Below are 17,309 nucleotides of genomic sequence, written 5' to 3'. Positions count from 1 at the left end.
ATTTATTAAAATGTATTCTATTTTTCTCAATTTTTGTGCGATTTTTCTTGTGTTATTTTTACACTTTATTACTGTTGGAGTGCTGCATCAATAATAAATAAAATTGTTGACCCTCTAATCACCCAAAACTTCGAGTTACTTGACATTGTGAACATAGGTATGTCCAGGAATAATACCTTTTCAACAATAAAGTGCACTCACATATAGGATTGAAACTTTGCTCTTTTGTATGACAGTACAATCATGTGGACTTAAGCATCAAACATCATTTTGTTTTAGGAGTTTTATTAATAACAACGAAAATCTAACACATACATGATGTTCACAGTGTGGACAACACAGTAATGAACATTGTCTTTAAATATTCAGGGCCTCATGTACAAGAAACTGAAGTATTGGCCCCAGTGCATCAGATTTCTTGCGCTGCCCAATGACTCCATAAAAACGCCAAAGATGTGCTGTATTTACTATACAGAGCTCCATGGCACACATTTTCACAGATGCGTCAGAAGTTCTGACGCATCTGTGGCACTAAACTGATGCATTGCTGGACTAGAGTAAGAAAAAAATGACGCTACTCCAGCAATGCGAGGAGGCCCCCATTGTAAAAAGCCCTGCATCAACTTTACGCCTGTTCTGAGCGGACGGTACATTTTTGACACAGTGAAGTCGCAGAATGACGCAGTGAATTTCTACAAATTTCACTGGGTCAGTTCTCATGGCTTTTTGCCTAGGGACGCCTACCTAACATACATTATATCTGGCGCAGGCATAACGTGATACAAGGGTTTGCAAACTGCTCAGCACCACCGCTGGGTCAAAACAAATGATGCAGCGGTGGTGTAAAGACCTTGCAAATTAGGTCCTCAGTGTTTCATAATGTCACCCTAAAGATTAATCTCAAAGTCACCTGCAGATCACATATAGTGAATTTAATGAACTATACATTATCAAAATTAACTTAAAATAATGGCTTTCCTAGCCTACTACTTCACTATTTGGTTCACAGTGTGCGCGATACACGGTATCTATATAAGTGTATCATATAGTTAACTCATAAAATGATTGCTTTCTCAAGGTTCTAAACAATACAGGTTTTAGCAGCATTTACTGAACTTACTATAAATGTGATGGAAAACGTCTACCCTACATTAGCTGTCCAAACACATTTTTTCAAATACATATATACATACATATACATATACAAAAATGGTTTTTCTGTGAGAAAGTGGCTGAAACTCACAGCATTTTTCACAAACAGAAAACATGCTTGCATCAAACCAATACAAATAGAGGTACAAAAAATAAACTATCAGTGCCAAACATACATTTCACAGGGAGGCTCTGTGTTTCAAGTGTGTATTTTAAATACAGTCTTACATTTAACAACACGTTCACAAACACGGACACTGAGAATGTGAGCTCTGAGGATCCATTATATAGTAACACTGGTAAAGAGTACTCCTTGAAAACGTTGCATACTTAATGGTTCATTACATAGTTAAGACTAAGGATTTCTTATAGGAATGGTGCCTCCTTTTTTAATACTCCTGATTCTTATGTCAGTCTTAATCAGGATCCAAACACAAAGGTACGGGCACAGTGATGATACAGAACCATAATTTGTGTTCCGTGTTGCCTACCCTAGGCTATGAAACCAAATCTAATGGTTCTGGACTACGAAGTCTCACCCACATAGTGTGGCATGCTTCATCATCGGCTTCCTACCCCACCCAAAGGTCCAGGGCATTCAAAGAATCAGTATACTTGTGTAATCTTACAGGTATAAGCAGCATTATTCAATATTCATTTTCATGGGTCACAAATTGGTAATAAAGAGAGCCCTTCTTTTCTTTGCATGAATTTGTTTCGAATTGTTGATCTTTTAAAGTCTGGAAAATCCAAACCTAGATCATAAATATTCATCTCATGAAGGTGAAATTCTTGGTTTCTCTACATACCTAGCTGTGCTCTGCAGGCAAATATTGCAAGCTGTTAATCCTCGCATCCCCTTGAAGTGCCCACAATGGCATGTCGCAAAGTAACATATACAGAACTAGATGGAATCCTAAACCACAGTCACCAAAGACAAGAAAACTGCCTTCAACTATAAAAGATGAGGGATTATTTTTTCATGATGCTATAGTGTATGTTGCTAAGGCATCAATCCTCCAGAACTTGTTATCATAAACAGAAGTTGAGGCTCGTTGGCACAGTCCTTAGATGCTTTTGGCTGAGCCAGAAATCCCTTTTAGTAGGGTGGGGTGTGCACTAATTTGTGAATAGGCATTTGCATTCCAATGTTGAAAATGTCTTTACATCAGAAATCAATGGCTCTACTTGTTTTCCTGTTGTTTTACTTCAATAATCTCATCTGCTATCCTTGTATCACCCACGTTCTGCAAACTTTGCTGGAAACACATTTCGGGATGATCCAGGTACTTTTTTAAATTTCTCTTACCATATTTTCGTTTGTACACCTGATAAACTGAAAATGCAAAGAAAAGGAATGTTGAAGCAAGGTTTGAGTAACATGCATTTGCGATTTTGAAATGAAAATCTTCGATAATGCCTCAGGTGAATTCTTCTAGGGTCCATAAAAGTTTAAATAACTTTCTTATTTCAAACATGTATTTAGCCTTAATAAATTCAGTGAAAGGTATAATTCGCTATCAAGCAGAAGAACTAACACACAGAGGGGGTGATTCTCACCCTGGCGGGCGGCGGAGGCCGCCCGCCAGAGTTCCCCCCTCCAAAATACCGCTCCGCGGTCGAAAGACCGCTGAGGGTATTTTGGGATTTGCACTGGGCTGGCGGGCGACCGCCAAAAGGCCGCCCGCCAGCCCAGTGCAAATCATCCTTCCCACGTGGACGCCGGCTCAGAATTGAGCCGGCGGACTGGGAAGGTGCGACGGGTGCAGTGGCACCCGTCGCGTATTTCAGTGTCTGCAAGGCAGACACTGAAATACAAAGTGGGGCCCTCTTACGGGGGCCCCTGCAGTGCCCATGCCATTGGCATGGGCACTGCAGGGGCCCCCAGGGGCCCCACGACACCCCATACCACCATCATGTTCCTGGCGGGCGAACCGCCAGGAACAGGATGGCGGTATGGGGTGTCAGAATCCCCCATGGCGGCGCAGCAAGCTGCGCCGCCATGGGGGATTCCCAGGGCAGCGGACAAACCGGCGGGAGACCGCCGGTTTTCCCTTTCTGGCCGCGGCTGAACCGCCGCGGTCAGAATACCCTGTGGAGCACCGCCAGCCTGTTGGCGGTGCTCCCTCCAACCCTGGCCCCGGCGGTCCATGACCGCCGGGGTCAGAATGACCCCCAGAATGTGTTACTGCTTCCACAAGTGAAGTGACATGGTTATGATAAAAAACACAAAACACCTGAAATTGTCAGCTTCATCATTCCTCTACTGCATTGTGACTGATCTCATTATTGACAGCAGAAACATAATCACATGTGATATCCCAGCTTCTGACCCAAATTACATAACATATCTCATCACATTTTCCAACAATTGCATCATCGTAGACCATTGGCTTTAGGTCTCCAATATCACCCCCTCACTTTATCACACATTCATTCATACATTCACCCACAAATTCTAACTCACAAAGTCACTAAATTTCTGTCACCCACAAGCTTATATTCACAAATGCGGTCAGTCGCCAAACACAGTGATCCATTCAGCCACATATTCTTCTAATCACTGACAGAATCCATGGATTTGGTAGCAGGAGGATACTGGGTTTGGCTGATCTCATTCACTACGCATTCACACCAGCCCTGACTCCCACTCCTTTTCTATATTCCTCACCGAGTGGCCACTTGCCTGCTCAATTGTTCACACACCTACCCTCTTATTCATTTACCCATTCAACTGCCACACATTCAACGGTTCACTCTCTCTTACTTAGACGCTCATTCAACAAATCTATATACTCACCCCATATCAACTCATATCATTTCCCCATTAGCACATGCTTACAAATATTGCTATTGATATGTGATATCCTCCTGATATTATACGATAGTGAGTACCATGGATAATAGCTTTTGAAACAATGAAAGGGAGAGGTTCACTTGGTCCTATATATTCTATTGTTCAACTTATAGGTGAGCAAACATGCTCAACACCATACAACGCACAAAATTCACTCTCACATCAGGCACTTTTTTAAAAGTAAAAATAACAACTTGTAACATCGATGTAAAGGAGAAAGAATCAGTGGTCCTCAATACTTCAGTCTTGGCCAGAAGGCCACATTAATAAGGAATTTGACAAAACTTCCAAATAGAAATTGAACTGAACTCGAAATATCATAAAAACTCTGAGGTTACCAAATTCATCAATGAAGGTGGCTGGGACTAGCGACAACCTCACTATTTTAATTAACAATAAAAAGGACTTGACCATGGGTGTCTGGTGCTCCAGGAGAGAGGGACAGCCACTCAGTCTTCCTTAGAGAAATCTCCAAAATTTGACAAAAACTCGAGCACTCCATGCTATGTGATTGCTATTTGTTTGTACTTTATTTTCTTCCCGTCAAATCGCCATTGCCCATGCCAACGCACGTTTTGTTCATGCTGCATGTGTAGCAGCTGGCTTCTGCAGGGCTATAACAAAATTGTAAATACAGATGATTTTCAAAACATATTTTTCTTTTTTAAATTATAACTTCACCTCAGTGAGGTCCGACCCAATCCATAGCTGCAGTGGCTTGCTAATTGTTTAAACATTGCACTTCAGGTATTATTTTATTGTGTGTAATTTGCGTTTGAGACAATGGCTGTCTGGGGTTTCTCAGTATCAGAGCAGTAGAAACATTCTTCATCACAAACAAACCCAGGGCCAGCCACAGGGGTTTTCTGAGTTTGCAAACTCTATCAGGATATCGAAGTCCTCAGTAGCATTGGCAAAGTTATCACATTGATGATTGGTCCAAATCCAAATTTTACACTACGTTTTAATCCTGCTGATTGGTTCATTTAGACCTACAGCTTCTGGCTTTTATTCGTGGTCTTTAAGCCTTCCAGCACTTTGCTCTACATTTTGGAAGCCACCCTCCAATTTATTGCCACTTTTCCTTATGCGTTAATATTCTCCTCAAGCACTGTTTCTTGAATGTCAAAGTCCTACTCTGGTCTCCTTTTGGGTCTTGTTTGGATTTCTCTTTTGTTTAATTGCGTCTTTCCAAGATTCTTGGAGTGCAATTCTTACGTCGGGTTCCAAAAGGCTGAATTGCCATTATCATTACTTAAAGGGCAAGCCAGCTTTTTATTCTTCTTGTAAAGGGCAGGCCCACCTGCAGTTCGATGCTACTAGCACCCCACATGCAGGAGCAATTATCCCTGCTGATTCTGCAGAGAAGACCTTTGATGTTTTCCACTCCTAGTTTCATTATCGAAACATATATGTGAAGCACTCAATACATGTATAAACACAAATAAAGCAACTTCTCCGCAAATATGTAGAAATTTTATATAAAAGAATTAACAATCAAAGTCAGAACAGTTCTTAATATTTGATCCAGTCCGGTGATTTATTGAGAAAAGTCTTCAAGAGCTTGAGTCCCAACAGTCCGAACACCCAATATTCCAAGCCAACACGTTTTTCGTCATAGGGTAATGACCCAAACAACTTCTTCAGGGCTGGAAATTATAAGTAAATAACTTGAGTTAAAAAACCAAAATGCTCAAATAATAGACTGGGTATATAAGACCCAAATTTAACCTGTGAGAGCCATGAATATGGATACAGATAAAGAATGAAAAGAGAAAGAAGGTGTTAACCACGCAGAGACACACCTGAACGCCTCGCAAGTGAAAAAATTATAACCAATGAGCTCATCTTAGTGCACAATAACGCACAAAGTCTACACCAACCAAAAAGAGTTGTTATACTGCAAAACAAGTCATCCCTATTCTGGGGCCACTAGATTTATGCAAGGTACCAAATTCAAACCTCATAACCCGTAAACAGAGTGAACAAATCCAATATTAATGCATCTATATCAGAGAGATACTTAATGCCACACTGAGAATTATAGGGTGTCAATAAATATAAAAAGAAATGAGCCATGCCATGCAAACCACCACATGAACAAACCGTGCTCGCCATCACGAGATTCCCCGAAATTGGTTAGAATACCTTCTTTGCAACAAGAGTAAAACACTTGTGTAACAATATCTGTGTACACGTCGTTCCTTCCCGTAATGTCTATTGGTCCTGAACAACACAGACCAAGTCTAATGAAAAAGTAAATACAAAAGCGTAAATGATGGTGTGGTCACTTGTTCCAAACATTCAACCGTTCTTAGTGTCTAATACAAAATCATTAAGTCAATAAAATAAATATAAGGTCCGTAATACCTGGATCAAGTTTCAAAAACAATGTTTCTATGCATTCCTTCCAATATTTTCAAGTTTCTTAGTCATTAACCCGAGAGCTACAAGAGAACATACACAATGCATCCGTATAAGTAACAAAATGCTTCCAGAAATTAATCACGCTAGTACACAAATGGTTATCCACTTACAAACAGGTTTAAGTCAAACCGCAACTCACCCAAATCGATATAGTTCCCAGCATATTCTATCGCCACATCACCGCCGCGAGCAAGCCGACCGTGATTCCTGTGCCCGGAAGTCATTAAGAACGCTATGAAAGTCATGGAGATCGAGAACGAACTAAACTGTAAACATAAAAGTAGGTCTACAAATCGTATAGTTTCTTCTAGAGCACAACAGTAATCGTTATTGCTATTTAACGGACAGTAACCATCGTATCTCCCCGAACCAAATGTTTGAAAACATGAGCCACAACGCTCCTTGGGCTTGTTAAATGACATAATTTAAACTCCGCCTTCAAAATAATGAGTAAGATTTTGGCAAAAATACAGATTGAAACAATAAATGGCCACTATAGTGCCTATGATACCACTGACACAACTCCCAAAACAATTTATAAAAATTTAACATCACCAAATAAGCGGTTATATTCAAGAAATACTATCAGAATCACCATAGGTATGGGGAAAACAAAAACAAGAAAGAAACCAACCATATTAAAATACTTAAAGGAAAGATAAGCAGAGAAGGGAAATAAACTGGTGAAAAAATCAAGAAATGTATGAAAATAACAAAGGAACGATAGACAACAGGAAAACAGGTGATGTCCAAATCACTTCACACCTTGAGCCATATGTGGATAAAAATTTGTTTCATCATCAAAGATACTTTATTCGATTGAATTTAACAATCATAAAAGCCGTTGTACATAAAAACAATATTCAAAAAAAGCAAATACAAAATATGTATAAATATAAATATAGATACGACCAAGTAAGAGAATAAAAAAGTTAAAAGGGATCAATAAACAGTTTAGTTAAAACAGGAAGGATACTCTCAGATATAACGCTTAAGAAATCTCACTCATTTGCCTCAAGGTGTAATCTGGTCTTAATCACTGAGCACAGGTATAAAGCTAGTCCATTACAAACCATGATAGATGGGAGGGACAGAAGATACAGGAAAGCTGGGCGACATTGTTTAAAATGCATTGATTTTAAAAATGGTATCACAATCGTTTTCCTCGAGGTTGAATAAAATTTGCAAAAAAGAAGTGTATGCATTGTGTTTTGGTCAGAAACTGTGTCACAAGGGCATTTTTCTAATTGTGGAGACCAATCATTAATCAGGGGAAAACTAACAAGGCGATGAAAGGACTCTAATCTTAAACGCGTAAGGACAAACCGGTGTCTTGAGTTCAAAACGTTACATAGGTATGGTTCCCGTGTATCATGCGATTTCTCCTAACGCTATATTTATTTGCCTCTATATCCCATCTCGATTCGGCCAGGTGGGTGAGGCAAGTATTTTTCAAGTCTTTCCTGGAGACTGTTTTCATTTTGTCTGGGGTCAAATACAGCTCAGGTTGACCCAGCTTGACAAAAAAAATCTTTATGTAGTTTAACCATGAGATTTTAAGTGAGTAAGTGAGTGCTAGAGCATCTGCTATAATGGCCCTGTTCAACCTCGCAGGATCAGAGGTCCATACTTTATGCCAAAGTAAAACTGGTTGGACATGAATAAGATCTGTGAGATATGTTACTTCCATTTCTGAGTGGCATACTAATGATGAGGTTGATTTCGGGACGCTTAAGACTGTCTTCAGGAGAGCGTTTTCAGCTAGCTTTAAGGTGTTGAAGCCCCGATAGCCCCAAAGTCCTGCCCCGTACAATGCAACTGGAACGCATTTCACGTTGTAGAGAGTCATCATATCTTTAGGAGTTACTCTCCCAACCTTTTTAAAGAAGTTTTTTATCGCCATGACGGTTTTTGTAAATAGCAGTTTCCTCGCTTTTATGGCTTGAACCCATGTGCCTTTGTTGTCGAACGTGATACCTAGGTACGAGAATGTCCCTGTATCGGCTAATTTCGCGTCTTTTAACAGGATGTGACAATTCTTTGTGGAACTTCTGCAGTATGTCATTGAAAAAGTTTTAGTGTGATTAATTCTAAGACCCAGGGCATCCATACAATTATCAAAGGTTGTTGTTAATCGTTGCAAGGCCACTGGGGTACGGGCCATCAGAACAGCGTCGTCCGCATACAGGAGCGCAGGGATCTTTCGAGGGCCTACTTATGGGAGATCGCTGCAGGCATCGGATAGGGCCCCCTCTAACCTATTAATATATTAAGGCGAACAATAAGGGAGCTAGCACACAGCCTTGACGCACCCCTCGTTCAATAGGGAAAGATGAAGTGCATTCCCCCTGGAGCCCGTAACGAACCCTGGAATTTGCTCCGGCGTACAGTTCCCTAATGAAGTGAACTATGGTAGTATCAACCCCCATGTCAAGTAAAATAGGCCACAATTTTGAACGCACCACGCAGTCAAATGCGGAGATCAGGTCGACAAACACGAGATATAGGGCTCCGGCCTTGGCCCTAGTGTATTTACCAAGTATGACCTCTAAGTTAAGAGCCTGTTCCATCGTCCCTATCCCAGCCCTAAACCTATATTGTAAATCAGAGAGGATATGATTTTCCTCTGTCCAGTCTAGCAGTCTATTTAGAACAATGCATCCCGCAATCTTTGCAAGTGTATCGAGCAAAGAAATTGGGCGATAGCATGTGGGATTTTGGCGATCTCCCTTTTTGTAGATTGGAATAATTATAGACTCAGCCAAGGTCGATATGAAAGCTGTAGAACAGCAGGCGCGTAGCACCTGCGTCAATAGTGGGCCCCAGAGTGACATGTTAGTTTTATAGATATCAACTGGGACTCCATCTGGGCCTGGGGCTTTTCTGCTTTTGCTTGCATTAATGGCATCAATAACCTCATTTAAGCTAAATGGTGAGAGGGTAGCATGAGAGTCTAATCTAGGGAGATTTGATTCCAATACCAGATTTTCTGAGGAATATTTGGTAGAGAAGAAAGCAACCCAATCCTCTTCCGTGATGGCAATTTCATTTTTTGGTGACTTTCCATCACATAGGGGGGGGGATTCACAATTTTCCAGAACTTAACATTATCATTCTGGAGGCTTGCGTCATAAAGGGATTGCCATGCCACATTTTTTAAGTTCTGTTTTCTTTTCTTTATGGCGTTTCTGTACTCCTTCCTCTTTAAGCTTATTTCGCGTTTATCCGGGTTTTGTAGATGTAAATAACGTTTTAAGTTCTTGCAGGCTTGTGTGCATTCAGCGTCAATCCAACCTTTTTTCTCCTGCGGTCTCAGTTTGCTAAAGCTTACTTTAAGGGACTGTTTTATTCCAGTGGTAATTACGGTAAATGCTTTAATACAATCTCGTGGGCTCGTGTTGTCTGAGAGGCAGATATTAAATTCTTTAGAATAATTACTCATTAGTCGTTTCATAAAACCTATGGGTTCAATCTCTGACCACCGGATTGTATAGTCGTTTCTTGCTCCCAATTCGATATTTTCTACTACCTCTTCCAGTTCCCTATATTTGGGAGTATGTTGAGGAAGTATGAGGCCAAAGATTTGAGGATTATGGTTGCTGAGAATAGTATCTTGAATATTATAATCAGATACATGAGAAAGAAGGTTGTTGGAAAGTAAGATAAAGTCAATTATCGTATTGGCATGCCTACCATTAAAAGTGCGTTTCAATTGTAGTCTACCGTGGGTCAGACTATTGCACAAGATGAGGTCAAAACTAAATAAGGCTTCATTCAGCAAATTGCCTGAGTTATTGTGTGTGAAGTGTAGTAGATCATCGTCTCCGCCAGGGACGTGAAGGCAGAGACCCTCAATCGTTCGAGGACACAGATGTGTATTAAAATCGCCACCCCACACGGTATAAGACTGTTTATTTGAAAAGTTACAAGCTCGATCTAGATCGTCCTGTGAGAGGTTAAGTACTGATCGAAAGTCTTGATGAGGTACGTTATTATAGAAATTAATTACCACCAATTGTGCAGTATTTGTTAAGTCACATGTAATCACTTGATAGAACGTATTAGAAGTTAAAGCAATGTCCTTGATTATATCACACTTGTTAGAAATGAAGGTGCATAAGCAACCCTTAGCCCTGCCCCGTACAGAAGGAACAGCAGGAGTATGTAATGTCCTGTAGCCATTTATGTGAATCGGATTCACAGACCATGTCTCTTGAAGACACACCCAGGGAAAACGCTGAATATATTCTGACCAAAGCTCATTCTCCACTTTAGATCGAAGGCCTGCCACGTTCCAAAATAAAAGTGAAAAATGCTCTCTATGCGTTTTTGTGGCCTGCCCCACGGGGAGCTTGTCGGTTGCCTGGATTCTCCCTGGAAAGGTGTTGCTTTCTTTACGTGCGAAAAAAGTCAGTACGCAGGTGGGTCATTTTTTGGACAGGGCACTTGAAAGCGATTCGTCTTTGGCAAATTGTCTAAAGGAAGGTTCCATGTCCAGCCGTTCTTCTCCGGGATCTGCTGCCAGGCTGTCAACACCCAGTTGGACGGGGGCTAATACTTCTGTAGAATGCATGGACCTGGGGAGTTCCTTGTCAGGTGATAGTCAATCTGTGTCTTCCAGGCTGAGCCCCCGGAATCTATTCACAGTGGGGATCATGTATTGGGTCTAAGGCCTGCTTATCTGTTCCCCAAAATGAAAGCCAGGACCATCGTGGCCTATGGTTCTCGTGTAAAAGAAACCCAAAGGAAGCAGGACAATACCATGATCAGTAATCTGCTGTGGGCTTAAATTTCGTAGGATATCTTCGACCAGTGTAGGGGTTTTGAATGAGAGAACTACACAATCACCGCTAAATATTTTGTGGTTTCTACCCACCCATTTCACCCTTCTAACCATCTTAATGTCTTCAAAGAGTTTATTTGTCAAGCCAGGTTTCAAACGGGTTGCAATCCAATTCAGGGACTTGTTCCTCAAGGCTGCCCATGATTCCCCCTGTACTCCAGGTAGGGTGGGGACGTTGGCGAGGACTACTACATAGGGGGTTGCCGCAGGCGGGAGATCAAGTGGGCCTCTCCCTATTGGAGAAGTGCCCTGGTAAGGTTTAGCAATGTTTACATGTTCCCCACTATTTAGTGCCATTTTATGAGGTTGGGAATTATTAATTCTATCGGGTAAGACGCAAGAATCAGCTTGTCTTTGGGTGGTCTGGGGAATAGGTGGTAGGATCTGATGTGTCAGAGGGGAACTAGCGTTAGGGTCAGTGTCGCCAGAATACTGGATAGTTGGAACCAGTGGATTTATGGATTGTGTCTTCAGTGATTTGAGCAGATAATCCATTTTTCCCTCCAATTGAATTAGGAGTTTTATTACTTGGTCAAAGCATGAGCTAACTAATTTTTCTAAAGCAGTCTCTGCAGCACTAGTTTTCCCTTTCGCCGTATGAAATTTATTCTTATGATCAGGTTTTACATTTTGGAAGCCGGTTTGTGCGTTTTGCATAGGTGCATTGGATTGAGCTACCAGAGAGCCAGGTCTGGTATTAGCAAGTGGCTCTTGTCTAGATACTTTGTCCTTCTTTGCTAATTGGGGTTTCCTTTTGCGTTTTGGTGAAGGTGGATGCTCGTCAGCATCTGAGATAAAATCAGTTATGTTTAGAATGGAGCCATTTATACTTCTAATCTGGGTTCCACTTTCCGCAGGCTTTGCCGGGTTATCAGGAGTTATTGCTAGTGAGGGGGATTTGGGGGGAACTGGTGACCTATTCTGGGTAAGTATTTTTCCTTCAACATTAGTCATCGGTTTGTCAATTTCCCCCATGGCTCCTGAAATAAATTTCAATATTGACGTATGATTTTTTGGGGAGGAAATATAATTTACGCTAGATTGCTTCCTTTTTCCCATTGTTACTGACTGCTTTGGCCAGAAGAGTTCTATAGTGATTACCTACGGGGTAAGAGTTCTTTTAAGAGGTATGGTAGCTGGCGTTTATTTATAGAGAGGTGGAGACAAGGCAGGGTAAATGGATTTCTCGCAGTATTTGGAGATTTTTAGCTGAAGGACAGGGGTACAGGCTATGAAGGGACAATTGCAGGGGGTCACGAAAGAAGGATGCAGTACCTGCTTGGAGTCCCAGGAACCAGATCCTGAGATCACGAGGAAGTTCTCAGAGGGGTGGCCCAGCCCAGCCTCCGCCAGCCGCTGACGGGCGCAGGATGGGCCCGCCCCTGGCCTGGGCTTCGCCCGGGCGACGCCCGCGCGCGTCCCGCAAAGCGGGAGCGCTGTCTAAGATTTAAAGGGCTCCTGCCCTTTGATGGTATGCCGGTGCCTCCTCCTTGGCCCCAGGTGCTGCTGTGCGCATCCCGTGAGGCGGGAGCGCTGTCTAAGATTTAAAGGGCTCCAGCCCTTTGATGGTATGCCGGTGCCTCCTCCTCGGCCCCAGGTGCAGCTGTGCGCGTAATTTGTTTCATTATCGGCCCACCACCACCTCAAACATGACTCTCTCTGCCTACCCTCCGTATGTCCTCTGTGATGGTGCTTTTATCATCTTTCCACCCATCCCTTCTGACAAATCATTAACAATGTATAGTCACCATCCAAAATCTGCCATTCAGATGGCATCTTTGCTTTCTCTTCACATGATACTGAAGTATCTGTAGCTCATCATCAATTTCTCAAAATGGTTTGAAGGTATATGGATCTTTTATGATCAAGTTAGCTACAGAAGATAAATCATCACTGATCATTGATGTACACATGCTGCTGGAATCATGGCATTTTTTGTAATAGTGTTTTTTTATGACCCACAATTGGCATGACTACTGCCCGCTAGGCAATTTGTGGTCTTTTGAAACATTTCCTGACCATATTTGTAGGTGACTTATCTGAGGAATACCTTGGGATTAGAATTTTGCATAATTTTCCTTAAACTAAAATAGTCATTACTAATTGTAGAAAGAATCCAAATGTACAGATTTGTAAAAGTGGTGGCTGGAGATTTCTGAATCTTATTTGATGGAAGGAAGGATTGCTAAATTTCCCTCAGACTAAAAGGACATTAATTTCAGTATGGAGAAAATTTAGCCTGGAGAAACCTCTGTTAGTGCAAAATATTTGTATGTGTCATAATGGTTCATTAACTTTTTGAGTTTATTCTTAAACTATCCTTCTTTTACGATCATTGTTGAACCTGCTGTTTGATATATCTTATTGAGGCATATGTTAAGCACTGTGTCACATTAAAAAATCATAAGTATAATTTCTGTTCTAAAGTACAGTAGCATTCTCACTGTTCATAAGTTAAATCCTCATGGAGTTTCGATCTATTTTTCTGCCTCCAGAGAAAAGTAAATATCTGGCTTAAATCTTTGAAAGTCTCTAAGATCCTATTCGACCAACATTATTTAGCTAATGGTTGACACAAAAAAAAAATATATATAATTAGCTTTCATATTTTCAACATATTAGAAAGAATCTTTTTTTACACATATTGAGCATATGCCACACTCTCCAGTCTGCAAGCAGAACGTTTCTATGTCACCTTTTTAACGCTAATGGGGTAAGAACATGCCATCAAGCTCTGCTTCTCTGCTTGGCACCATCAAGGACAATTACTGAAGATATCTCCTGCTTCTTGTATGCTTTGAATCTTCTAATTGTCTTTTATACTGGTAACATGCTATTTTTATCATTCCTAAATGCTACCCTTTTTCTAATTGCACTTTTCACGCACATGCACCTCTTGTATGTTTGACCACTAGAGGCAATTACTGAAGAGATCTCTTGTCTCTTGTGTGCTCTTGTGTCTTTTATTTAGTTCCTGAATACTTGCAACGTGTTCTTTTATTGTGTAAAGATTTTATTTAATCTGTATCATGATTAATAAAATGCAAATACAAAGAGGGACAGCATCTTTAGTGGGATATATGAGATTTTAACCCCGCAGAATGGATCCTCAAAGCTTCAAAATCCATGAGCCCTGGGAAGGGACCTAAAATCTTTAATGGTTTTTCATGAAATACATTTCTTGCAAACAGTGAACACAAATATCCAAGCTCTTTAAATGTAATGCAACCGTCCCAACCGCTAACATTAGGAATGCAGATAAAGGATTTCAACTCTGTAAATATTTTGAATGTGAACCATAAGGAATCATACTTTGTAATACTAAATGATTCTCATTCATGAACTAATAAGGATTATCTGCATGGTATCACAGGGAGTAACGAGCTCACACGCTTCTGGCTGCAACATATACATAAATCCAAGGATGGTTGGAGAAGAAAGAACCACATTAAGGGCCTGATAATGACCTTGGCGAATGGGATACTCCGTCACAAACGGAACAGATATCCAGCCCGCCATATTACAAGTTCCATTATATCCTATGGAACTTGTAGAACGGCGGATGGGATATCAGTCACGTTTATGATGGAGTATCCCATCTGCCAAGGTCGTAATCAGGCCCTGAGTGTAGGATCTGGGACCATGAATATTAAGCCTTTAAAAAAAACATACTAGCTCCGACTAAGACATGAATGTTGGTTTGAAAAGAGGAGATCAATAGGAGGAGGAAAATGGAGCATCTTGTCCCTTTAAACCCAGGGTCATGTTAGTTAAAGATGCTAATATTCAGATGATGGATAAGCAGCAATCTCATTGGATAAGGAGCAATCCCAAACAGTATTATGGTGGTCATTACGACCCTGGCGGATTACTTCTGCCAGGGCCGCGGGACGCGGTGGCACCGCCGACAGGCCGGCGGTGCCCCGCGGGGCATTCTGACCGCGGCGGCTTAGCCGCGGTCAGAGAAGGGAAACCGGCGGTCTCCCGCCGGTTTCCCGCTGCCCCCAAGGAATCCTCCAAGCCGGCGCAGCTTGCTGCGCCGGCTTGGGGATTCCGACTCCCCCTCCCGCCATCCAGTTCCTGGCGGTTCTCCCGCCGGGAACCGGATGGCGGGAGGGGGAGTCGCGGGGCCCCTGGGGGCCCCTGCAGTGCCCATGCCAACGGCATGGGCACTGCAGGGGCCCCTGTAAGAGGGCCCCAAAATGTATTTCACTGTCTGCCTTGCAGACAGTGAAATACGCGACGGGTGCAGTAGCACCCGTCGCACCTTCCCACTCCGCCGGCTCGATTACGAGCCGGCTTCATGGTGGGAAGGTCGTTTTCCCCTGGGCTGGCGGGCGGCCTTTCGGCGGCCGCACGCCAGCCCAGGGGAAAAGTCAAAATACCCGCCGCGGTCTTGCGACCGCGGTACGTTATTTTGACGGCGGGACTTGGGCGGGCGGCCTCCGCCGCCCGCCAAGGTCCGAATGAGGGCCTATGTGTGTTTGTCCTGCGAAATTATAGGTTTTATCTATCTGCCTTTTAAACTAGAAGTACAGTATAATAAATCTGCTTTTATTATGCTTTTTGATCTGCTTAATGAACGTGAAAGTGTTCAAGTATAATTTTCAGACCCTCAACCTCTAACTCAGTATTGCATGCTTAGAAAACAGATGTGCCATACCACTGGCATTGTAAGCACATAAACCTATTTATCCAAGGTGAAAATAAATCAAATTACGTTTCAGACCTTTATAAGATACAATTTGTGTACAATTCAAGGCCAAATTGGGTTGGGGACATATGTATTTCGTATGCATTGAAAAAAATGTTTCAACAGGTTTACAAACCAGATGGCTAATGTAAATGTCCCTCTGTTGCCCTAGAGAACAAAGGGTCAGATGTACAAATATCTGGTCGCAAATTGTGACTAGTATTTGTTGCCACCAGCACAGATTTTTAAGGCCCAACCTGTCTAATAATAGATTTGTTATTGACAATTCAAAAAATAGTGAGTCATAATCTGACGTACTTCACAAATATTAATGAAGCACAATGCAATTTAAGACTCACTGCAATTGGATGCCATCACATGGATGGTGACTGCTGCAGCCAGCAGACTACCATGTCAGTAATTGCTATTGAATACATTTTTTGTAAATGCAGCTCATTTTCAGTAAAGAAAATAGATCTCCATTTAAAAAAAATCCTTTTCCTTGAAACTATGTTAAGAATTGACAGGGTTACCCTGTTCCCTATTACACCACGATTTGTTTTGCTAAAGGTCTTCAGTTGCAAAACATTGTTACATAAGATACTAACTCTGTTTAGAAGGGACAAACAAAGACAAACCTTCCAGATAACCAAATCGGTATCCATTCAGAATTCTATTTTAGCATTAAGAAAATCTTTTCGACTCCTAAAATGGGATTAGTTTCTAGGAAAAGTATGTTATTGCTCACAAATGCTGGAGCATTTGCAACAGTTAAAATACTTAGTATATTTGGCCCATAGGGCCTGATGATTTTGTCCCCAAATAAAACAGAGGTGTTTACCAGCAAGCTGCAGATGCCCTCTTAAACATCAACACTGCCCAAAAGTTAGTGTAATACTCCAACTGCTCTAACCGCGGAAAGTATAAGGGGAGACAGCCAGAGCTGCTAACTTTGGAACTGCAGGATCATGTTTGAGTGTTGGCATCGGCTCAACATTCTGTGATTCTAGAAAATCATTAGGGGTATATTTAAGAAAAGTGGCGATGTACACAGTGCAGCGCCACTTTTCTTGCACCCCTTACCGCCCCCCTACCGCCACCATATGTGCGCAGTATTTAAATTACAGCGCACCATGACGAAGGGTAGGGGGCAATAACGTACTTTTTTATGACGCTATTAATGTACTCTGCAGGAGTAGTGCCAACAGTTTGGCGCTACTTCTGCAGAGTACATAGGGGCCCATTGTAAACAATGGTGAGCCCCCTTTTAACACCTGCTCTCAGCAGGCGTTAAAAGTGCCGATAAAAATGACGCAAAGAAATCTTTTAGATTTCCT

General features: G+C 41.8%; 1 protein-coding gene across 2 annotated transcripts in view; it reads right to left on the bottom strand.

Annotated features, from left to right (window-relative positions):
• Positions 1–277: 277 nt before the first annotated feature.
• SLC10A6 (solute carrier family 10 member 6) overlaps positions 278–17,309 on the bottom strand; it is a 118,960-nt gene continuing 101,928 nt past the window's right edge. Inside the window, exon 6 of one of the 2 annotated variants that reach the window (XM_069236055.1) lies at positions 278–2,488. In XM_069236055.1, the coding sequence (XP_069092156.1) occupies positions 2,337–2,488 (152 nt within the window). In that variant the 3' untranslated portion in view covers positions 278–2,336. Of the gene's footprint in view, positions 2,489–4,514; positions 5,659–17,309 lie in introns of those variants that run through there. The other variant, XM_069236065.1, reaches the window with a different exon arrangement.

Source organism: Pleurodeles waltl, chromosome 1_2, assembly GCF_031143425.1.
Source record: "Pleurodeles waltl isolate 20211129_DDA chromosome 1_2, aPleWal1.hap1.20221129, whole genome shotgun sequence".
Classification (NCBI taxonomy): domain Eukaryota; kingdom Metazoa; phylum Chordata; class Amphibia; order Caudata; family Salamandridae; genus Pleurodeles; species Pleurodeles waltl.
The sequence above is the reverse complement of the archived record's forward strand: the minus strand, read 5'-3'. Positions and strand labels throughout refer to the sequence as shown.